The sequence below is a fragment of the Centroberyx gerrardi genome, chromosome 7, assembly GCF_048128805.1.
Source record: "Centroberyx gerrardi isolate f3 chromosome 7, fCenGer3.hap1.cur.20231027, whole genome shotgun sequence".
Taxonomy (NCBI): Eukaryota; Metazoa; Chordata; class Actinopteri; order Beryciformes; family Berycidae; genus Centroberyx; species Centroberyx gerrardi.
In genome coordinates, this window is record NC_136003.1 from 5631419 (window position 1) to 5657034 (window position 25616).

General features: G+C 40.2%; 1 protein-coding gene across 1 annotated transcript in view; it reads left to right on the top strand.

Moving 5' to 3' along the window:
• LOC139919975 (syntaxin-binding protein 4) overlaps window positions 1-25616 on the top strand; it is a 71053-nt gene that overhangs the window by 14843 nt on the left and 30594 nt on the right. Inside the window, exons 2-6 of the mRNA XM_071909866.2 lie at window positions 8386-8459; window positions 14650-14745; window positions 21004-21073; window positions 21199-21273; window positions 24960-25039. Coding sequence (XP_071765967.2) covers window positions 8386-8459; window positions 14650-14745; window positions 21004-21073; window positions 21199-21273; window positions 24960-25039 — 395 coding nt within the window. The remainder of the gene's footprint in view (window positions 1-8385; window positions 8460-14649; window positions 14746-21003; window positions 21074-21198; window positions 21274-24959; window positions 25040-25616) is intronic.

A 25616-nucleotide genomic window follows, 5' to 3' on the forward strand; every position in this document is an offset into this window, starting at 1 on the left:
GTTACTATGTTTTTCATTCTCTTAAAGTCATTTTGATCTAAAGGCTTCTGCTTAAATGCTTGAAATGTGTTTCTTAGACAAATATAAATAGTGAAGTTGATGCCTATGTATGGATTTCTTTCCAAAGCCTTTGCCTTTCCATCAAGGCAAACGGCTGCTACCTTAAAAAAATATGAGATAGTTTGGATTTTTTGGTCACTGCATAATTCCATTTGTGTTATTTCATAGTTTTGATGTCTTTACTACTATTATTCTAAAATGTGAAAAATTGTAAAAATAAAGAAAAATGTGGTGTCCCCAAACCTTTGACTGGTAGTGTCAAAAGTATGTATTTAAAAAGATAGAATAATAACAGCTTTTGATACTCAATATCTCAGAACTGCATCCACCCATAGAACCCAAGCTCGCCAACTGGCAAAGTTCGACAGTTCCCCATCATTTAACTGAGCAATTTAACTCCTGCATATGTTTGAATTTGAAATACCGCACTAAAAGTGGTTTAGGGTATGTCCTTGCACGTGCAATTTTCAGCTGTGGTTGAAAATACTCCTATAAACCACAGAATAAGCCGACTGGTAGTCTACTCTCTCTCTCTCTCTCTCTCTGAAAAACTTGTGAGAGTCAGACCTCCCCCGGATGATTTTTTTTTAAGGCCCATTACATTACACACTGCGCGCTTTTTAAAAAAAAATTTGTTGGTGACTTCTCTTGAGTTATGTAAGCGATTTAATCTGTGGGTGAAGGTGGAGATGTTTCGGAGCGGCCGGTCTGGTTAACTGGAATTAGAGAGGCTGTAGACAGACCATCATGTGGCTGTCTGAAGGCTGAAGGCTTGGGGGAGCTCCGACCTGACGCGTCCTAACCGGGGGAAACGGACTCCGTGTCAAAATGCCAACCTTTTCTGTCATGTATAAAGGAGCCGTCATCATTAGCAGGTAAAAATCGAACGGGAGACGTGGTTTGTTGCGGTAAAATACGGGGTGATAATGCCGTATGCCTGTTTTTATCCAGTAGTTATTTAGTGTGTCTTGTACAGGCGGTGCTGGAGTGGTGATTGGAGCGTCTGGTGCGGGAGAAATAAGCGAAATATTGTGGTTATGTGGGAAAAAAACAGTAGTTTGGAGTGGAAGCCGTGCGCCTTTGAATACGCGCCTCCGTAGGCTTAAGCGGTGATTCCTTGTCAGTCAGTAAACCAGTAAACATGTGGCAGTGATGAAAGACAGCAACCGTGAGGATGACTTTATTCTACCTGTGTTAGAAAATCCTTATTGGTGTAGAAATTCATAAAGTGGAAAAAGAAATTGAAAAAAATGCAGTGGTGCAGAAGCTTTATCTGCACGTTCGTGACATGTTTTAGCTGGATTTTACCACAGTATTTTTATTTATTTATTTATTTCTGGTGAAACCGTGTTATTGTGGCATCCATGGCACAGTACAGAGCAGACCTGCTCATCCATCCATCCATCTTTCGACCATCCCGTTCATGCGCCGTGCGTAATGGTGGATGCTGCCTGTTTCTGGTTTTGAATAAGGTTTTTCAACAAAGACGAAAACGTATAGCCTATTCAAAACCCGTAACTATAGTAACGTTAACATGGATAAACTCAGCGAATGAATTATTGTAGCACCATACTTCCATATAACACTAAGCTTCCAAAGAATGGCCAAAGCTGGCGTGCCCGTGATGCTACTACAGCGGTTAATACTAAAATACAAAAAGCTTATTTATCAAGAATGGTTCTATTAAGCACCCTTAGGGAACTACTAAAGTCTACTGAAGAACCCCTTTTGAAAAAAGGGGTTTTCAAGTGGAAAAAAAACAAGAAATGATTTTGGTAGAACAATTTTTAAGAGTGTAAGGATGAAGTCTAATTACCATTTATTCTTAAAAATCATTGGGGTGAAACTCCTCTAAATTACATTTCCTTATAACAAATGCTTTTGGATTGAAATGACTACATTGCATAGACTTCAGAAAATGTCCAATATATATATATATCTATCTCTCTATCTCTCTCTCTCTCTCTCTCTCTCTCTCTCTCTCTCTCTCTCTCTATGTATATATATATATAATTTTTAACCTTTGGTAGTACTGGAAAACGTCCAAAAACTCTAAGAGGGATGAATTATTTTTCTAACCACTGTATCCATCACAGTCTAAAATGAATATGGATAAGCTGTACCAGTAAATTCCACCTCCAGTATTGTTGACATCACCTCAATTGGCTTTTTGGTAAATATCAGATATCAGCCAGTCAGTGCTGTCCACCTCTGATATGATGGAGGTTCCTCCCTGACCACAGCTACAGAAAAACTGTATGGAAAACAGCAATGAAATTTGATTTTTTTGTAAAAAAAAAATTATTTTATTTTAGTGTTCAGTACTCATAAATATTAATTCAATCTTCATTTAAAGGCAGTAATGTATCCCAGAGTTTGCTCTAACATTGAATAGGTGTGGTGGGTCACCCTGCATTATCTGCTAACCCTAAAATAATCTGATTAGTCTGGGTTTCAATGGAGAGTTTTAGTGTACCATGGTGGTCTAATTGTTGCTTCAGAGGCTTTTCCACAAGAAGACAAAAATTCTGAGGGAAACACTGAATACTTGTATTTTTTTTGCCATGAAAATGATCAGATTTAAAAATATTGAATATTGGCACAAAATATCAGCTATCTGCCATTTATTTCTAAAAATATCAGTAGCCTACTGGTATAGCTTTCAAAAACCATTTGTTGAATCCTACCATGACATGAGACTACAGTCTAATAATTTCTACCACAACCAACTATAAAAGATTTCTCATATGAGCATTGTCCAAGATGTTTTCTAGTGAGCAGTTCAGCTCGTCTCAACTTAACTTCAGTCTATTCATAGGCTATACTGTCTCCACAAATGGAAATTTAAACGGACATATAGCCTACACAGAAGTACATGATATCCACCAAAGTTAAATTATATTCAGTGGTAGAATGGCAGAAACAACACACCTATCTTCATGTATCTTGTGATAACTGCTTAAAGGATAAGGCTGGTGTTTTTTAATGCATTGCTTACCGTCAACAAATCCTATGAAAATAACAAAATCAACAATGATTTTGTATTGCCAACAAGTCTCGTCCATGTAGCCGGTGCCCAATGTAGCCATGTCCCAGCAGCCATAGAACTCCATTGTATTAAAAAAACGGTTAAAAACTCGTCAAAGAGCCATGCTGCTGCTCTGGGCAGCATATTTCATCATCGCGATGCACCGGGCCAGCCGACTTTTTCCTCAAACAGCTTAATAAGCCGGCTGTAAAGACATTTGCGATCTCAGGAAAGTAGTTCTGTAGCACCGAAAATAGTCCCCGGCGTAATGAAGAATTTGTTCCTGTTTGAATTTGATTTGGTAATAACTGACTGACTTTTCATGGTAACAGTTAGCGATTTTTAAAATTGAAACTATGTCTTTGTGAGCTGTATTTAAAGGTTTTTAACTTACAGTTGGAGCCAATGACTTCCGGGTTGACGGCTAAAAACGGTACGTGGGAAGTCAGAAAGTAACGGGAGTAGAGCAAACGCATTGTTGATTGTGTTATTTTCACAGGATTTGTTGACGGTAAGAAATGCATTGAAAAACACCAGCCTTATCCTTTAAGCCAGCTACCTGGAATATTTTGGAATATTTAGTAGCTAACCAGTGGTTTTGCGTGATATTGGCAATATCTGAAAAATGGCTCAAGTTGACTCAAGAATTTTTTGGATAAAATATTGTTGGTGAAGGAAAGGACTGAAGCACATTTAAAGAGAGCCTGGTACCTCCTGCCGCAATAAAAAATTCACACAAGAGAAAGAGAGAGATTGTTCCTTTGGTCAACTTAGGCGTTTAGTGATGAGAACATAGACACCACAATCATGTCTCTGGTAGATCATTGGCTCCAGTGTTCCATGCTAACACTTTAGCATACACTATGTTGAGTGATAGTAGGCTCCATGCTAACACTTTAGCATACACTATGTTGAGTGATTGACTCCATGCTAATACTTTAGCATAACTGGGGCTCATTCAGAGCATTTGCCTACCGCGCCCCTTATCTGTGGAATGGACTTCCATTACATGTTAAAGAAGCAAGCTCAGTTGAAATATTTAAATCAAGACTGAAAACCTACCTCTATTCGCTTCATTATAGCCTACCCTAGAATTACAACTTCAGTCAGGTCTATCACCTTTTTAAACATCCTTTTAATGTTGTTGTTTTTACTGTGGTTGTTTTACTTTAATATTCAAACATCCTTTTAACATTGATGTTTTCAATGTGGTTGTTTTATTTTAACTATTTTATTTTTTTTTGCTGTATGTTTTGTCCTATGTATTTTTTTAATTGTAAAGTGTATTGGGACCATGTTTCATGGTGATTCTGCACTTAAATAAAATTGATTGATTGATTGATTGATTCATAAAACTCTGTGATGTATGCTAAAGTGTTAGCATGGAGCCTACTATCACTCAACATAGTGTATGCTATGTTGACCAACAAGACAATCTACCAAAAACTTGTATTCATTTAACATTCAGTCTCTGTTATCATGCCTCACAGGTTTTCTACTTTATCATGGTAAAATACTGTATGTTCCCTAATGGAGGCATTTGGGATGGTGTGCCCATGACATTATTCTTGCCCAACGTATAGCAAAGAAGTGGCAGACACTGATTATGCAATGCTAACCCAGTATGACTTGAACCAAAACTAAAAAGGAAATCAGGCTTTTAGGCTTAGCCAGAGAAAAAAAACATCTCCAGATTTTTAAGAGAATTAAAGAGGAAATCTTGGCCCTTCTTTGTGTTTACAGCGCTGGCGCCAGACCGTCCTGATTGAACGGAGTGAATGTAGTGGATGATCCCTTTAGAAAAGACTAGTCACTGACTAGACACTAGAGCCACTGGAGGAGGGAGAGGGGCTACAGCCTCTGCTTTGGCTCAAGGGAATATTGGTTTTGTCTAATTTACAGGGGGGGTTCATTAGGGCAGTCCATGTTTCTGCTTTTAAAAGAGTTATAAAAATCACCTGAAAAGCTACAAATTTCATGTTCAGTACAGTAGAAGGTATGAAAATATTTTCCCATAGCTTTGTTAAAACGGTGTTAAAACACAATCAAAAGATGATGGTGTATACATGTTACTGGCTAAGTTGTCTTAATGTGGGACATGTCAGATGCAGTTGTCAGTTTATTTACCCTCTGGGACTGCCGAAATTGAACATACACATGAATTGACATAAGAGTGTCACTCCCAAAAGAGCCTCTTAAATCATGGTGTCATATGAGTCAATAATATGAATAATGATCCATGATTCCTCCCGTCTTCAAACAGAATGAATAGTATGTTCTGCTGCCGATTGCCTGAGGTCGATGTTTTGGTTTGCTGACTTGGAGTTCAATATGTCTTCAATCTGCCTCCTCGTTTTACTGACAAGAGTGTGAGAGTCAGGTTGTTGCTGATGCTGATGTGTCAATCTGAAGCCTCTCCAGCTGAAATATTGATAGTCTTCCCTGCTTCAGGGTGGCAATCAGAGAGGCTATAGGCTCCATCGCTGAAAAGACATTGCTTCAAATTCCTACTATTTTTAACACGAAAAAAACCCTGGTAAGTTCCCACTCTTACCTATCTATGGGGTTTTCTGTTCTCATGTAATCATACTTAATCTTTTAGAGTTTGAACTTTAGGGGGAATAAGTTTGAGGGGAAACCTTATTCAAAATCCTTAACTAGAAGTTTGAGTCATACAAAATGTTTACCGTTGGAACCATTTTTTTTTTTGCCACTGAAGCAATTTAGCCCATATGAAACAAAGGGGCTGAATACTTTTCAAAAATTAAAAATGTTTGTTATTTGGATTTTGTACCTTAGTATAAATTTGGGGTATTTACCTTTCAATTAATGCTACTCTACTAATGCTACTTACAAAGAAAAATGCAATCCTGAAACATGCAATCCTGTTGCACAAGAAAGTGAAGGGAATGATAATGATAGCATATTTACCAGATAATCAACAACAGATATAACTGATAATTTGTACCATAAATTTTCACTCCAAGTAGAGAAACTTTCCTATTACACTGGCTTAGTTAGTTAATCTCCAAAATAGTTTTCTCATTTAAAAAAAATTTTTTTTTTTTTGTAATGTATGTACAAATGGATGCTTTTTGGTAATTGTTACTTGAGCCAATGTTATATGGATTAAAAATGGGGTACAAAATAACTTTATACAAGCCAGGGCTTTCATTCTTAGTTAGGTGCCTAAAGTTCACAGAAGCTGTAGCCCAAAGTTTTTGGAGGCAAAACTATTTTTAGACATGCTAAACAAATTTATAGAGGGCGGAAACCTGTCAGAAAGGGACCTGGCAGTGCTCATGCTTTTAAGACTATTTTTACAGATAGATGCTTCAGTCTTGGATGGGTTGATGTCTGAGATGGCAACAGCAGACAGACACACCAGAACTTCCATCTAACATGCCTGCAGACTGAATATATTTTCCAATCTAGGCTTGTTTATTTTTAACCCAATGTGTTGGAATGCTCTTTTGTAGACAACACAAATGCAGGATTCACAGGCTATCAGTCTTTCTAACCACAATCTTGGATCCAGAGGCATATATTGACTTTTACAACAACAAAAAACAGAAAATAGTCTCAATAGATAGACCCACTTGTCCAGGGATTTAAAGATTTATTTTCAACTTTTACCCAAGACCAGAAAGCCGATGATGCCAGATGATGAAACTTGGTGCACTTGACTGCAGAGATTAATGCACTATAGAGGTCTACCTTGTTGTTCTGTTGTCAATAAACAAGAAGCTGGTCGAGATCTGAGACAGAGCCTGAAGTTTAACCAACACCATTGCCAACTTGGTGACTTTATTGCTAGATTTAGCAACTTTTTAAACCCTCCTGGCGATTGTATTTCTTCAAAGAGTAACTAAACCCGAAATCCAAATCTTTGGTGAAGCCTGACACCTAATGGCGAAAAGTAGGGTAGTGAACTGGCCATCTGCTATTGGCTGGTCTTTGGTGCCAGGTGATGTCACCACCTGTTGTACTCTATAGAGGGTGATATCACCTGGCACCACTGGTCAAGCCAAATCTATTACTACATACATAGATTTGACAAGTTTAAAATGCAGTTTAAAATCAACTACATACATACGGTCCCTACCACCAAGGCACTCCTTCACTTGACCTTTTATTGGTTGCTAAGTGGATATTGACCTTCACTGTTTCCCCAGTGGTGGTATCACAGTGTCGAGCAACATCACCATTTTTGAAAAGTGCTTAAGACAGGGAAACCCAAAGAGATGAAGGTGCAAGCTGCAGCTTAACAGCTGCCACTGTGCTGCTGTAGAGCCAGATGACAGATACTCTGGATGCTTTAGGAATTTTGTGAATGGATGTGGATACCGGTATGTTACTATTGTTATGGTGATGCTGGTGATTCATATGGGCTGTTGTGTTGTGCCAGAGCTTTTGGATAACAGCAGGTGCCTGCAGGTCCTGAAAATCCTGAATTTGATTGCCTAAACTCAAAGCCTCAAAAGTTCTTGAATACTGTTAAATCCAGCCTTTACCACCTCAGTTCTGTTTCAGAGGTCTTTAAGATGTATTGTCTCATTTCATTCTGGCATTAAAAGTCTTGAAAAGTCTTCGAGTTACCTTGAGGAAACATACGGACACCTTGAACAGTATTAAAACCACAGAACTTGAATGGATAGAACGGTCCTTCCACTGTTTGTCATGGTAATTTGGCTAGTACAGCATAAAATGGCAATTATGGAATTTTAAGGGTTAGTTGCTATGGTGACAACACAAGTCTGGGCATTAAGACCATAAAGTCTGTCACACTTGCTTGTGCAGATGTGTCTGTTGCACGAGTGCTTAGCAAACTGTCATAACTCCACTGAAAGCTGACGTTAGCGATGAGGTTAACGTAACATTATCAAAGACTGTAGCCTAATTCTCTCTCTAGCTCCTCCAGTCAACATTAGCATGTTAGAAGGTCCAGAGAAGGTCCTTTGGTTCTTGCTGATAAACCTCTCACCTCAGTGACTTGCCTTGAGTCGGTTTATATGGAAGCTAGCCCTACGGTTCACATAAAAATGGCCACCGCTCTGACTGTTCAGGACGGTTGATTTGAATGGGAATGACCGTTCTATCCATTCAAGTTCTGTGATTAAAACAAAAAAACCTGAGACATCCACACAGGCAGGATCATTATGACTATCCTGAAAATGAAGTTGTTGTGTGAAGTTTGTGATTCACTTTTCACTTTTCACTCACATTTTCTCCTTCTCTCCTCTTTCTCCCCATCTCTCTTTCATCCCCATTCCCTTCATCCCTCTATCTTTAACCAGGACACTAATGGGTCCATATGGAGTAGACCGAGCTGTTCATTCCATGGAGTTTATAGACTGTGAGAATGGTCTGGGTAAGTTGTCTTTTTTTCTCTTCAGTGACCATGGATAGAAAGCCCTCTGCCTAATACCTCTGCCTCTACAACTAGTATGCTTGACTAGATTGCTGTACTTATACAGTAAGAATGTTGTACTTAGACAGTAGTGTTCATAGTAGTAGCAGTAATATTCAGAAAACTCACTGAAAGCTTTTTGTTGGGCTCATAGGCTGATGCAAACATTAGCCTGGTAGATCAGGAGATTGACTTATTCTATGTTTACAATGTCTGATAATTTTTTTTCCTTCCTTATAGTGGTAACACGCAAGATCCTGTTTTATTTTTCCATCTTTGATGGTCATTGCTGTGGTGTTTTTACTTTTGTACTGGTTTTTTATCATCTATATCTATTGATCCCGACCTCGCCTTGACATGTTTGACATGAGTGATGGCTTGTCAGACTCAGGGGACAGTTTACTGTTGATTGGTAATGTCATTTAAGTCCCTCCCCATTACCTGATTGGCTGTATTGATCCTGAAGTTGTATTGAGTTATGAGATCATCATCAGGTATCTGTTGATCCCAAAGTCGCATTTACATGAGTGACAGCTTGTCGGACTCAAGAGAGCTGGTAGTTGATTACATTCACCTGGTGTAATCAGGGGCTAAATGAGACCTGGGGCGCCAGGTAAATGTAATTAACTACCAGCTAGAGTAGAAAACCAGCAGGACTCTGGCCCCTGAGGACCAGGATTGGGAACCACTGCTCTATATTTATTGATCCAAAGATGCACTGACAAGAGTGATGGCTCGTCAGACTCAGGAGTGAGTATGCTATAGAGCAGCAGTGTCAAACTGTAGTCCTCAAGGGCCGGTGTCGGTGCAGGTTTTTCTTCCTCCCTAATAAGCCACACCTGGTCTCAAACCTGGTCTCACACGTTTGCATGCACATACCCTGATTGCCGGGTGTAACTAGTTTAAGGCAATATTTCAATTACAGCATTAATTAATTAATTAATCCCATTATATCAAGATTACGACTCAATCAAACTTTATTTTCTTGTGGTCACAATTTATTATCTCACTATCATTGGATAACAATTTCTCAAGATCAGGATTTAAGTAGGTTACTGATTGTGGTTGCAATTTCTTTCTGTGCCATGCCTTGATTTAATAAATGTGTTGATCAATCGTGATCTCTTCTTCTGACATTGTCAACACATTGGCAACATTATTGGGCTTACTAGGATTGGCAAAGCTTTGAAAAAGCCAAAAGTAATCTGATTTAGGCGTTTAGATGCTCCAAAAAATGGAAAGATTGAGCATAAATCAAGGTGTGTTAACTGGGTTAATGCTTATTCCAATTATGACCTTATCCCGATTAACATAATCCGATAAAGGCGTTTACATGAGAATTTCAATAGTCGCGTTAATCTGGTTAGTTATTAGTGTGCATGTAAACATAGGCAACTCATTATTGCATTATATCAATAGGTGGTAGCAAGAGTTCATTTATTTATATGAAAAACATAACCCTACTCCGTATCATCCTCCACTATCTGGCAACAAAGCCTGTTTGAATCGCTCATATAATGATAAGTCCTACTTTTATAGGGATTTTCTGTGCAGTGAGCAGCTCAGAGTGGGTATCCCTCCTCAGTATCACTGCGTGTATGCCTGGGAGGGGAAGTGGGTCATATGGCAAAGCCCCAACCCATTTAACTCAGCTGGGTTAAGTATGCAGGGAGCTGCTGTTGTTTTTATCCTTACCTCACATCAACATGCACTACATGCTGGTATGGCTTGTACATACGCATAGACAAGCAGCCAATATGCCTGAATACAAATAGTCAGGAGTGGAAAATATAAAATAGGTAGAACATTACTGCTGTAAAAATCCACTAAAATAAAAGTAAAAAGTAGCTAATTTAAATTGTTCTCAGAGTTACTACAAAAACATTGTTAAATTTTCCATACAGTGCCAAAAAGCACAAGGTCAGAATTCAGTATGTGATATTTGACGTTTTGACTATTCTGAGTATTCTAAAAATAAGATTCTGAAATTAATGTAAAAAAACAATGTTGCTGCATTTGTGTTTCTTTTAGCTATTCAGCTAGCTTGCAAGGCTTGGGAACTAGCTAGGCAACAACCAGGCTAACACAAACCAGCCACACTGTAGCTAGTTGGATGGCTTTTTGGCTAAAGGTAACTAAGCTACTATCATGGATAAATTTGAGTATCTAATGTTGCAGTTAGTTAGCTTAACGTTGGTTTAACGTTAACGTTTCCTCATCATATTTGCACAGGTTTGATGCAGATGCAGTTACTCGTTGTCCATCTTCTAATGCAATGCTTGGAGACAAAATTTGTACTCTGTAATGGAAGTGATTTAAAATGTAGTGAAGTACAATACTTCTGAACATACTTAAGTAAAAGTTAAAATACTGCCTTAAAAAAATACAAGTACACAAAAAAGCTATTTAATTACAGTAGCAAGAGTAAATGTAATTCGTTACTTCCACCCTTACAAATACAATGCATTGGCCATTCCAAATGTGTTGCACACATACACACTCACACACTCATTCAGCTTGGTTCATGTAAGAAGGGGATAACTGCCCCCAGAGCAAAAAAGCTAACATCAAGGTAACTGTATACATACAGAAAATCCTTTGAAATGAACTCCTGCTGCAGGGAGATAGTATACTAGAGACAGCAGTAAAAGGCATAATGTGTGAGGGGCGAGGGGAAAGAAAGAGTGTGTGTGTGTGTGTGTGTGTGTGTGTGTGTGGACTCTAAAACCAGCATACAGGTGAGAAGTAAAGCTACTTAGTGATCCAGTAGCAGCACGTGCAGGTTTCACCGTGCCAGTTGTACCTACACATAAAGCCAAAAGACCTACATACATACCTCTAAAGCGTCAATCGCAGCAGGGGGAATGGTTGTTGTTTACACTGTAGTAAATGCTCACGCTGTCCTACGCCAACGACAGCACATGCTAATCTCTTTGTTATTGCAGCTGAAAGCACGTGGGTGGGAGAATGTGTTTATTGTGAAAATCATCTTTGTTGCGGTAATGTTGTTGACATTTCAGTAGAGTCTGGCGAGTGGGTCTGAATAAAGCAGATTTCCAGTCCTCTGATGTCCAGAAATGGCTCTGATTACTTCAACAAACATGTTTTTTTTTATGCTTGTATTATCTTGGGTATTATAAAGCCTATTTCCGCAGCCACTGTACATGTTGAGTGAGTTCTATGATCTTTGCAAGGTCTTAACAAAGTGTTCTGTCTCCCATCCTTGAGAGGCAAACATGCCCTTGAAGCATCAAGAGCAGGAAATAATGACTTGAAAAACAAGATTTGAAATTGAATAGAAAAAAAACATGTCTTTAATATTCTGTACAGTCGCTCATACATTAAAAGAATGTGTTTCTTAACTGATGGTAGGCAGGAAAAAGAGAGTGCTTTGGGGCAGCAGAGAAGAAGGAGGCTGTTTTCCTTGGAGAAGAGAGGGAAAGGGAGGGAGATGTAAAGAGAAACAGAGAAGGAACTTCATAACCCCGTCCCTCCAATAGGAGATAATTAACATGCGCCCCTTCGCTCCAGACCCAATTAGTGTTAACCATTTTGTCTGCCTGGTAACAGGCGAACGGCAGCCTTAAGCTAAAGAAGGCCTGATCTAATGGATAAATGAGGCAGAGTGTGGCGGCCGGGCTTTAGTCACTTTACTGGAACACTAAGCACAGTGTTGGAAAACATCTGTCATGGGGAATTTGAAGGATTGTCTGACACTTCGGAGATTTAAGAAGCTTTCTCACTGAAGGTTGTAGGGTTGGTGTCAGTATACTGTTAATCAATTCAAAATGTAAGCAGTTCACTTACTAATTATAAAGCTTTTATTCTCAATTATTTGTTAATAGGATAGATAGGCCAACCTTTGCAGCCACACTGATCTATCAGAAAACAGACTGAATTATTGACGGATAGATATCTGTCCATTGAGCTGTTTTGGAACGTCAACATGTTGGGCGATGCAGACGTATGCAGACTATACAGTATAAATTAATGAAGAAACTGACCTGTAAAACCTCCAGTCATCCTAATGTTATACCAAGCTTCCTCTGTTTTATCTTTGTGTTGGTCGTACTGTTGTCTCTGTGTTTGCCGCTGTTTTTTCCAAAACAAACGTAGGAACATCTGTAATTGGCTAAATGGACGATGAAGAATCCATCCAGAAAAAGCTCAGTTGGTTTAAACTTGCTGTCCATCAAAACATAGCTGATGGGTTGACCACTTTTGATACAGTTATAAAAGTAACAGTTATATAAGTAATAAGTGTACAGCACGAGAAAAACCTGGATTGTGGTGATCAATTTCTGAAGTGTAGGCACAGAAGTCTGATTGGCTGTTGATGGTCAATGACTGCCAAAAGTTCACCGTTGGTCAATTTTTTCAGCCGACAAGCTACTTGAAGAATGAGTTGAATTCCTGTAATTAGTCCCTTTTGCATTTTGAAGAAAATCCACTTCCTGGTGGATTGACTGGAGTGAACTGACCCCTACCCTGGAGGACAGTTACTGTAACCCAAATGAATGACCATATTTCTGCCCCTTGAAATCAATGAATATCACCATACCTAAGGACTTAGTTACATAACCCTCCCATTCCTCCTCTGTCAGCAATATGCGATTATAATGGCAGTTGCTGACCAATGACATTCCCTTCGGTCCCTCGAGATCACAATATTCTGAATGCCATCTGTACAAAGTAATTACTATTCATTTATGTACTGTACTGCTCCATTCGGAGTTCGCCAGCTTTCTCCTGCTGAACCTGGGACAGTGATATTGACATGTAATAGAGTGTGTTGACCCAAAGGTTGATATAAATCCATATTTTAAGGAGTAGATGCAAAATCTACAACAGACTGAGCTCTTAGTTTTAGTTGACACCATGATATGCAATGTCGAGTTCTCTAGCTCTATTGTGTTCTATTACCCAGGAACCATGGTCAAGTCACTGAGCTCAACCTGAAGGAATCACTTGCCTACCTTGAGGGTTTCCAGGTAGTTCTACACTGTGGTTTCAGTGATATCTGCTGTAGGAGAATGTGGAAAACTCCTAAAACCTAATTTCCATGACACTGGAAAAAAACACAAGCATCTGAACAGTAATTTGGCTATTGCTATTTCCACTTTGTGTGGACAAGAGCAGGGAGAAATTTAGTAGGCAATTCAATCTTGAAGCTACACGAGGCAAGATTTTTTTCACCGGCTCAAATTACGAAGTGGGGCTGCAACAGAAAAGAGTGCCCCATTCTCTCTAGAACTTCAGGAAGAGAAGGAAGAGACAAATCAAAACTAAAGAGTGAAATACAAACTGTCTGAGCCTGAGCGCTCCATCCAGAGAAAGCTGGACTCACCAACGTTAGATCTTTTGTTTCTCTTTTCCCTTTGGTATCCTTTAGTGTAAAGCATCACAGACCAGTTGGTAAACTGATTACTGATGTGTCAGCTGAGTTTGTGTATTGCCATCACCAATTGGATGGTCTATTTAAGCTGTCAAACTCACTTGCTCATTCTTTGCCGCTACTCGTCATGCTGCTGCTGCTGCTGCTGCTGCTGCTGCTACCTATGCATCTCACACCCCACCACCATCTGAGCTCTGTTTCTTCACAGTTCCTCATGGGGGGTTGCAATTGATCTCTCTCTGCTCTCGCTTTTTGGCTTCCTTTGGCTGCCACCTCGCAGGGACTGATACCAGCCTCGACACCATAATAAAATCTGTGTTTATATTTTTCTTTATAAAATGTTTTTATTCAGTATGTGAATTGTCTGACTGAATTATTATTAGTAGTAGTATTAATAATAGTATATAACATAACTTCTAACAAAGGATCCCTAAAATATTGATGTAGATGGGCTCAGGCAGTGCCATATTTCAAATACAATTTCAGTAAAAATTATTTTGAAAACACATGGGTCGATCAGTGAACACATAGGTCATTGATTTCATTCCGTTTCACAGAGTTTAAGAGTAGATGTGGCCTGTTAACATTTTAATTAACATTACAAAGGCACAAACTGACTTTACAATCAATGCCTTGGGATTTGTAATGGTGTTCAAATGGAAATCTCTTACATTCCTTTGAGGTCTGATTGATTTCAAAATCTGTCCTTTGAAAAATGTGTGATTTTTGAAGTGATTTTTCTTTTGTTCCCAACAGGAATCAAAGTGATTGGTGGAGTGAAGGAGGTAACTGGAGAGGAGTTCGGAGTCTACGTCAAACGGATTTTACCTGGTGGCCTTGCTTCAAGTGATGGTAAGTACTTTCCAAGGGCACTTTTTCTTGTCATACTGTGCCTTTGTTTACTTCTTACATATCATTACCCTCACCGATACCTGTTGCACCAACTGCCAGTAACTGTTGTTGGGTGTGTAATCTGCACTGATAGCCTTCCCGATGAAGGATTGCCCAAACATCATCCGCTGATATCCACTGAAATCTGTCATTCGACTGAGCCGTGTTAAATTAAAATGCTCTGATCCGCATAATTCAGGCAGCTTTCACTAATGACCAGAGAGGAACAATCTCATTACTGCAAATGAGGCCTTTGGATAAAAAGCTAGAGGGTCCTTTTTATTCTAACCACAGTGCCTGAGAGGACAAATCAAGTCTGAGTCGAGTTCCGCACATCAACTCTTTGTGGGGTCATTGCACAAAAGTGTTGATGAGCAATCTTGGCCCTCTGCCATAGCAATGACACTTGATGGGGCAGGACACTAGAGACCTGAATGTGGATAGAGAATGTGGATATCTAAGAATGAAACAGGACTACTGGACACATTCATGGCACTCATTGTCACAGTGATGAGCGAGACAAGTCAAGTAGATTGCTTGGGAAGAGTTTAACTATGAAGACTTTAACTCTTTAGACTTTAACACATTTGGTTAATGTGGTACTCTTGTCCCAGGAGAACCGTTTCCCAATGTAGGAAGAAAAAACGTATGGAAATATTGAAATTCCCTTCACTGTTGTTCTCCGTGTGTCATGGCACATGCTGACAGTTCTATGTTGGATGACAGTCATTCACAGCAAGTTCACAACAAGTTACCAAAATACCAAACGGGCGCAGGCCAGAAAAAAAACCTGTGTGCACCCAATGAAAATGCCTCTTTGCCAGCGCAAAGCCCTGTCACAAATATAGAGCCCTGAGACTTATGTCTTTGACATAAGGAAAGACATTAGTAGTAGTAGTAGTAGTAGTAGTAGTAGAAAAATGTAGTAAATTAACGTGGATCCATATGCCTTTTTGTGAGAAGCCATGCCCACTTTTGGCCAATTGGTATGAAAAGTTAATCAGTTCTTCCTTACCCCCTGACCACCCTTTCCACAAAGCTTCTTGCAAATCCATTGATAACTTTTTGAGATCCTGCGAAAAGACAAACAGACAAAATGGATGAAATATCCAACTCCATTGGTGGAGGTAATCAAAAGCCAGTAATTCCAGTATCCTGTATTTATCCTGCCGGAACTAGCCACTAACTGAAAACAACAACCCTTTGTCAACCCTTTTTGGTGAGCTCCACATAATGAGCTCTACTAGCTCCATGTATGTGTTGTCTCTGGTTGGAGCTGCCTGTAGTTCTCCTGGTCAGCATGCAGGAATGTTGCAAAACCACACCACAATGACCCTCATCCCCTTACAATATGAACATATGTTAACACTACATACGTAGAGATCTGTCTGATGACAATCACTGGTTATACACTGTTGGGCAACTGTATATGCAGCACTACTACCATGTGCAGCGGGCCATTAATGCAATAAAATGCATTTTTTGTATGAGCAGCATAAGAATATAAAGGATTGTATCTCATTTATAACCATAAATAAACCATTGTGTAATTCTAGTGGGACTGCCGCGCTTTTATATCATTAACATTTTCAAGTGTACAACCTTGAAATGAGCTCAGTATGATAATGTATTACTGAATACTCTTTAAATAGAATGAGGGACCACTGTTGGTTTTGTCCTTGTCTTAACACTGAACACACAAAGTTTTGAGTAATATAGCCAATCACTGCATCCGTAGAGATTCATGTTTGGCCTCTTGCTTTAATTATTAACCTAATGAGCTCAGTAGAGATTTCATAAAATATTATTCGGATTGTAATTAATGTAGAGTTTGGTGGTTGTCACTGTTTTATTTGAAAGTTAAATGGGCTGGACTATAGTTCATGTCTACTAATGTACATGAAACTAAGATGTAACAATCATGGTTTTGTTTGTGTTAATGCATTGATTTAGAACAAGCATCTTAAAGCTGGGACTGGCTAAGAACAATTTGGCTCAACATCATCAATAGAGGGGCAGCAGCATGTTTTAAGGCTAGGCTTATATATTTGTGCACAGGACACATGCGCAGTTTGGATATATATAGCTATACATATACTCAAAAAGAAGAATTTATATTTATGTATTATTGTATATATGCATATTCATATATGTACACGTCTGGATAGCAATTAATGTAACTTCTTTTTGAGTAGTACCAGTTGATAATGAGTTGATACAGTGAATGTTTGACACAGTGGACTCCCTGTCAAGCTGATTAGCTGTGAAGTGACAGGAGAAGTGTGTTTAGGGTGATGTAGCCTCTCTCATGAGAGCATGATGACATTAATAAAACACACTACAACAATGTCATGGCCTACTTTCACTGTCCCATAAATGTGAGATATAAGGCAGAGATTTGGGGGTGAGAACCTTTGCTATAGAGAGCCTAAGTCCCTCCCCTTCCGGTGGACCACCATGGGACCTTATTTCGGAAAAAATATGTACGGTAGTCAACGGCGAGAGACAAATAATTGTTTGATCCCGTTTGAATTGTGCCATGAATTACACATATGATGTTTTGTCAATTTAAATGATAATTTTGCAAGTCAAGAAAGTCGCAGTTTGTCGTAAAACTGTTGAACTATAAGACTGTAAAAATACGTAATTAGAAAGACTACACACCCAAAAGTCGCGCAAGTGACGTAACTTCCTCTCTCCACAAGCTACCCAGAGCCGCTGAAGCTAAGTCCCTCTCAGATAGCAGGAGTATTATACACAACCTGGAAGGTAGACAGTAAGAATGGATTTAAACTGGTTTAGGATAGTTTTAGTACAGTGGGCGCTAACGTTAACTCGATGCCTGTGTGTTTCCTATGTTTCGTTCCATGTTGGTGTTGGTGACGTATATTGTGCGAGACGAGAGATGTAGTTCACTGAGCGGTTTCACACAAAACTAAACGTTACTGTACTGTTTTACAACAAACTGCGACTTTCTTGACTTGCAAAATTATCTTTTAAATTGACAAAACATCATATGTGTAAGTCATGGCACAATTCAAACGGGATCAAACAATTATTTGTCTCTCGCCGTTGACTACCGTACATATTTTTTCCGAAATAAGGTCCCATGGGGGACAGCGGAAGGGGAGGGACTTAGGCTCTCTATTGTGACTTTAAACAATCACCACATTTTGTGTCTGTGAGATCCAGGAAGATACTTTTGATACAAATTAGGTCAAGTTTAAGCTGGGTTTGCCTATCCAGGTATACTCTTAGAGTACACATTAGTACGGAGAACACTAATATAACCAGTTTTGTCAAATCAGACCATTTCTCTCCAAGGACTCTGCCCAGATCCTTGTCCAAACTTTAGACATCTCTCGTCTGGACAGCTGCAACTTCCTTCCCCCGAAACTCTCCCTCAGCTGGCTGCCTGGAGCTTGTTGTGTTGAAATCAAGGGCTTAGCTGTCCCTTCCCTCCGGCAGCCTGGTCCTGACTCCCCAATGGTACAATGACCTTCCCACTCCAGTCAGAACAGCGGAGTCACGCCCCATCTCCTGCTGTTAAGGCTGAAAACTCATCTTTTTAAGAAGTACCTCACATCACCCTCTCCCCACTGACTCCCACTTTTCCCTCCTTTCCACGCACTCTCTCATTGTTCTAACACACATTCTACCTGTCTCTGGCCCTGATACTTGCACTCCTTTCTGTTGGTGTCTTGTAATTGTAATTGTGGTGATTTAGGAATTGAAGGTTATTCTCCTGTTGCACTGTAAGTCACTCTGGATAAGAGCACCAGCTAAATGTGAACCCACTGTCAGACATTAGCAGGCAAAAGTCTTATACAGCAAATACGGCGAGTTGTGCCGGATAAGGTCAGTTTTCTTTAGCTCTCCGTATGGCAGGTGACTGTTGGTGGGATAGAAATGTTTGGTACTAATTACAGCAGCATCCTACACATGTGAAAGGAGGCTCAAACTCATTTTCAGTCACCTTATTTGCAGTTTTCGTTCCCTTTTATCATTGTTTCCAGTGGAAAGAATGGACTGTTGTATGTTTTCATGCATTGAGGGCTTCTTTTTAGAGCTCAGGGCACTGGGCCCACAAAATTAAAGATTTCATTTTCAGCAGAAGAGCTCTGAGGAGTTTTCCGATGTCATGTAGCAACAGTTGACATGACAGCTAGAGCTTCCCCCCTTAGTGTAAACCTACCATATAGCCTGGCAGAAAACGTATTTTTAACAAGACATGAGCAAGTAGAGGAGGACGGTAAAGGGGCGCGGGATGTGGAGAGTTTCTTTTTATAATTTTAATTTTTATTGCCTTGGACTGCTGACATGGGTGGATCTGCTGCCATGTTTGCCACCTATGTTGACACACTTCCACAATTCACAATGTTAAGTGGGAGATATCGGAGCCTACAAAAAAATTCCCACATGTCCTACTTGTAATTACCTCCTGGAGGCTGAACATGTTTTTCCATTCTGCGGCTCGTATTTACAGAAAGGAGGAACTAATCAGTGGAATCAGCTGGTGTAGTGTTTGGTTCTGTGTTTGGGTCTGGACGGTTAAGAACTGTCATACAATCACCAGGGATTTGAATTGAATATGAGCGGCTACAGGCAGTGTGTTGAGTCTAGAAGTTGGGTGTCATGGGAGAACTTTCTGAATGAGCTGACGGGAGTTAAGGGAGCACTTTGGGAACCCAGCCAGGAGGAAGTTACGAAGATGACTAGCACTTGGAGAGGGAGCTGGGCAGAGTCCCTGGTGAGGAAGTGTCTGATTTGGTGGATGTTGTAAACGTACAAGCTTGTGTTGTTGGGCAATGTGGGTCTTACACAGCATTTGGTTGTCTATCATCAGATCAGTACTCTTGGCAGTCTGGCCAGGAATTTTGGTGGACTGGTGGTTTTTCTTTGTGGACTTCTCCATAGACTTGATGGAGACAAATATGGCATGGGATCCTTGCAGAAAATTATGTTGGCAGACTTGTGGAAATCTTCCAACTTGGTAGAAGAAGGTGTGTAGTAAGCAGCTTCTCTTGTTCACCACAAGTACCTTGAGAATTAGTCATGTGAAGTCCATTCTTCTTCTAGGTGCTAAGCAAATGACACATGATGACTAGGTTGGCTACAGCTTAACTTTTTCGTAACGTTGCTCTTCAGCAGCCAAATACATACTAACGTTACTACCTGCTTGCTGTATCTCCTTTGCCGTTGTAGGTAGCAATCACTTTGTTTAAATGGGCCAAAGAGCAGTGAATGGATGCTATGATTGCTTGCTGGCTATCTGAACCCACTGTCAGACATTAGGAATGATAGCAGTTCAGCAGGCAAAACTCTTATACAGCAAATATGGTGATTTGTGCAAGACCAGGTCAATTCCTGCCTGGAATTTCTGCCATTTTCTTCATTACTTACTTATTTAGGCCTTAATATTCCCTAAGGAACATAGGCCAATCGACGAAAGCCCTCCATCCTCTCCAGTCTTGTGCCCTTCGGTCAAATTGTTGCCATGACAGCCCCTCAGCCTTCATCTCCTGTTCTGTGCTTCTTCTCCAGGTGGTTCTAGGTCTTCCTCTATTTCTCCTGCCTTGTGGGTTCCATGTTAGTGCCTGTTTGGTGATTGATTTATTGTGTCTTCTTGGTGTGTGGCCATTTTCTTCATGTTCAATACTAATTAAAGCTGCATCCTCCATGTGAAAGGACGCTCAAACTAATTTTCAGTCACCTTATTTACTTGAGTGAGACTTAAGAGCTTACAGTCTTAGGTGGTGTGCCCACCAGGGTCTGTCCTTGTGTTAAATCTTTCGTTCCTTTTTATCTTTGTGTCCAATGGAAAGAATGCACTGTTGTATGTTTTCATGCATTGAAAGCTAACCATTTTTTAGAGCTCATGCACTGAGTTGACAAAATTTAAAAATATTTCATTTTCAGCAGAGGGACACTTGAAAAGAGTTCTCCAATAGTCATGTAGCAACAATTGGCCTACCCTGTACTCCTGATTCTAGTAGTGCACTCACTTACATTTCTGTAATAGTGGCCTGAATGCCTGTGTACAGTGCATGAGCCATGGAAAGGGAATCTGGGAGTGGTCATAGTCATGTTCTCCCACCATTGTGTACATCAGTAGGTTCATTCTAAGTTTCTCCTTGCTTCTTGTAATACAATCACACGTATCTGATACCACCACCATACCATAGCATTATCATCTGATCTTTGACCTTGCTTTGACAGGAAACCTGCTGCCAGGAGACCAGATCATGGAGGTGAATGGGGACAGTCTAATAGGAGTCACAAGTGAAAGGTAGGCCAGTAATGTCTGATTGCTGTCACCTTCGTTTGAACCGCGAATGACCAAGTGTGATGCTCGAACAATGATGTAAACACATTTGACTGTGTGTGTTTGTCTTTGTGTCTGTGGTTTTGCAGAGCTGTGGACATCCTGAGGGCGGCCTCCGCAACCAATCACATGCGCCTTCTCATAGCCAGAGATGAGGAAGCAAAGTAGGTTGTGTGTGGGAGAGCTCCATGCATATTATAGATGCATTCATACAGTGGTACATTGCTTTTCACCCTGTATTCTCATGATTATTTTTTCTCAAGACTAAAAAACAGAATTTGCAGGCTTTTGTTTAGTAATCTAATAAAAATGAACCTTGTGTTAGACTACTATGCTACTATCCTACAATATTATGCGACAAGTTATGGTATGAGAAAAACCAAAAACACATTTTAACCCCAAAGCCCCCAGATTTTTCCATTTAGATACTTGCTATACTACCATTTTCCCCTTGCTTTCCCCTTTCATATTTCAACTGCCTATCCTCACCACAGTGCAGTTACTAAAAAGATGGCCTTTTTAATGTTTTAAAGGGAAAATAAATTATTTTTTGCCTAAACTAGATCTAGAGCCCATGTTGGCAAGACTCAGCGAGTATCTTGGCATCTTCTTCAAACAGGCACCCTGGGAGTGGGAGGCAGGGTGCCTGAAGAGGGTTTTTTTTAGGTGCCTTCACTTCAGCCCCTCCAGCTATTACAATTCCTACAACTCAAGCCCTGACAGCACGAACAAAAGGAAAGAAAAACTAGTCAGCAATCCAAGCAGCTTGACAACTGACCATTGAACTTGCTGAGGTCTAGCTGGGAAAAGGCAGAGTTACTTGTGTGTAGTCAAGATTGTTTAATGGGAGATCCTTGGGGATTTAAATGTTTGGTTCTGTATCAATTGCATCACTCACTGTTATTTTCATTCCATCTGGTATTAGCATTTAGCCAGGTTTCTAATCTGACCACAACCTGTTTTGGCAAAAACTAGGTCAAAGTCAGCTGTCAGTGTCACGGGCCTCATATGGATCATCTTCCCCTTAAATCCATTTCAAGCAATTAGATCTTTAACTGTAAGTCGGCAAAGGTAATAGAGGCTTAGCATATTTAAAAGAGCATGAGCGTAACATATGGCCATATGGCTTCTCCTCAGTCGTACCTGGAGATTTTTACTTGTGTTCTATCTGTACATGTAGGCTGCATCTAATCCTCAGTGGAGACTCTCAGACAGGATTTTACACCTCAGTAGTAACATTCTCCCCTCCCTCAACAATTACTGTCCAGGTGTCCTTGAGCAAGACACCGGACCCCCAACTGCCCCTGTGGAGCTGCTCAGTGTCCACCAGTAGAAGGCTGTGGTTGTACTGGGCAGCTCCCAGTGTGAATATGTGTGGAACTGTAGGAATGTGAAGCAGGAAAAAAAAGCGTAGAGGTCAATTGCCTTTCCCTGGATAAATGAAAGGTTCATGCCTGTACATTATATGGAATTATATCAAATATTGTGGTGAGTTTCAGTAGATGATGGTTCCAGACACCAAAGCTTTGAGATGGTGGTTTTCATTCACGGTGGATTTACAAGTGTCTGCCATTGGTAGGCTTTGAGATAGCGTGAGTCCACCCCCCCTCCACCCCCACCCCCCTCTCACCCCCCCGCTGCCTCTCTGTCTTTCTCGTTTCTCTGTATATAGAGGAATGAGAGCAGACTAAGGGGGAGAGAGATCTTAACCCAGGACTGTGCTCCTGATGAGATGAGCCTATGTGTTAATCTGGGCTCTGTGCTTTAACTACCATGCAGCCCGGGGCAGGGGAGCTGGAGAGGTGGGGAGAGGAGAGGGAGGGAGGGAGGATGGAGGGGGGGATTATACCTCTCTGTCTTTGTCTGCCTCTCCCCCCCACCAGATTTCCTGTACTTCTTTTAAAAACAAGTGAAAAGTAGCTTAGCGTTAGTGACATGCTTGCCAGCTGTGTGTGTCTTGGCAAATAATAGAATAAAATCTAATCCCCAATAATAGCTCACTATTACAATTTAACAACTACATACACGTGGCAAGGCCTACTACACTAACGTTACATCCCCAACAAAGGATTAAGTCCACTTACAATGAAGAAGTCCCACAAACAAAATACAAAACTTACATCAAATGATATAATGTTGTAAAATGACACAATTTACCTGGGAATCTTCTCCTAGCTAGCCAAACGCTTCCACAAGCAATTTGAATTGTAGAGAAATGTGACACTTGAAACTGCAGTGTAACCTAGCAGCAACAGGTGCAGTAACTTATGGATTGCATTTTACATTGTGTGCCACTGGGTTAGGTTTGGAGTTTGCTGGATTGCTTTACGGCACAAAACAGGAAGAGGGCGCTGTTCTTCCAGAGCAAACAGAGCTAAAGCTTTCAGAGTTTCTGGTAATGGCAGATGGTGGAAGGAGTGAAAGACTGATGGAAAAATCACCAGAAATAATGGGGTTTATGGGAAATGTGGTCTTCATTTTGGGAACACTAGCACTAACAATACCACTGGTGTGAGACAGAGGCTACCAATCGTCTCCACCATGGTCTCAATTGTTTATGGTAATTAGTTTGACAGTGTTATACTGATGATAAAAATGATACACAGAGCACCTTTAACCCAATCATCTGTTGCTGCTAGCTATAAAAGAGGCGCAGCTTGAGGTCCCCTTCTTGTGCTTACCAAGAACAGTTTGTGTCCCTATTTACCATGGAGCCAATGTGACCGCTTATCATAATCTGCTTAGACTGAATTGAAATCATCAGCCACAGGGGAAATCATATTGTTAGATAACAACATTCTTGAAAAAACAGGAAGCGGACGCGGTGTGTCCAGTCCAACATATCGCTGTCCTTCTATTAAAATGTGTCGCTGAGATGGGCAAAGGGTCACGATTATCCAGTCAGGGACATTCCAGACAGATTGTAACCTGAGGTCAAAGGGACATTGTCGGGGGAATATTCATCATGTATTCTCTCTTCATCGCTGTCCAATCTTCTCTCCTCCTCGGTCTTAACTGTTGGTGTTGATTCGGCGACCTTTTCCGCCGACTGAAATCTCATTGTTCTGAGGATTTTTGAGTAGATGCCCCGTACCTCAGAAAGGGATTTACCACCCAACCCCGTAAAGTTCATCTGTTCAATAATGCAATATGCAATTTTGATGAGTTAATACCAAAGCTTATCAGCTTGTTTATGAAATGTATTAACTTGTGGCAATAATATTATGAAATCTTTTTTTTAATCAGAGTTCTGTGAGACAGGGAGGTGCTGGTGATTGGCTTAGATAGATTCCAAGAGACAGATTCTCCTGTTTATTTGTGTTATTCTGGTACTTGGTGTGAATATAATGTGGACACAGAATTCATCATCACATCCATACTTGCCAGTTTCTATGCTTACCTTATAATCCAGTGCATGCCTTGTACTAGGGATGCACCAGTAGGAATACTGGTGTCTGATATCAGGATACCTGGCTGTAATAGAGTAGCATTATTGGAGAATTTTCCATTTCCCTAAGCCTGATTTAGTGTAAAACATTTCAGAAATAAAAGCAAAAGGACATGATTTGATCTAACAAGAACAATGTTAGATCACTGTAATTGAGCAAAAATATTATATCTCAATTATTTTTGTCCAGTGCCCCCCAAACTAACTACCAATAAGTAACAGATCTTATTGGTAGTTAGTATCAGTTCCGGTTTAGTTCTGGGTTAGTAATGAAACAATCGCATGGGTGCAACATTGTTCTGTTTAATAGAAACTTGTGTATCGGTGCATCTTTCTATCTGTCCATGACTTCTTTAAAACGGTTGTTATTACCAACATTTTTCTTTTGTTTTCCCTGAAAAGGAAAGAGTTTGCTGAGCTGCTGGAGAAGTATGGATCCAATGGTAGCACAGGATCGACACGCAACTCTCCTATCCAACAAGGTAGGAAAGCCCCTGCTTTAATCTTTGTATGATACATTCCACATTCAGCATTTTCCACAAGCGCTGGTTACTTCTTTAATGGCAATTATTTTGTTTTTAATGTGGGCAGTTCTTTGATGTTAGGAGCCGTGTAGTTCTGCATCAGGCAGATCTACTGTATCTCCACACTTGGTTTTAGTGCTGCACCGGTGCAGGAGAAAGAAGTTTTGGTCTTGTTGCATCTCATCCAATCTGACAGATCTTTGTGAAAACAAAAGTGAAGCTTTAAATTCTTCAGTACACTCCACACTGCTCGCATGTGTTTCTAACTGTGTGCTAGACAGTAACTTGGCATTTTACTTATCTGAGATGTGCAAAAGTCTGACAAGTCAGTCTGTAACTAGGGATGCCCCAATAACGTTTTTTGAGGCCGATCGCCGATTGCCGATCGTCTATGAGCCATATCTGCCGATACCTATCGGCCATAGATAATTTTTTTGTTTTGTTATAGCAGCTGGTATAGCAGTATTATAGGTCTAACAGTTTCCATTTTACATACATTTCATCCATCAAATTGAGTCCTGGTTAAAAAGTATCC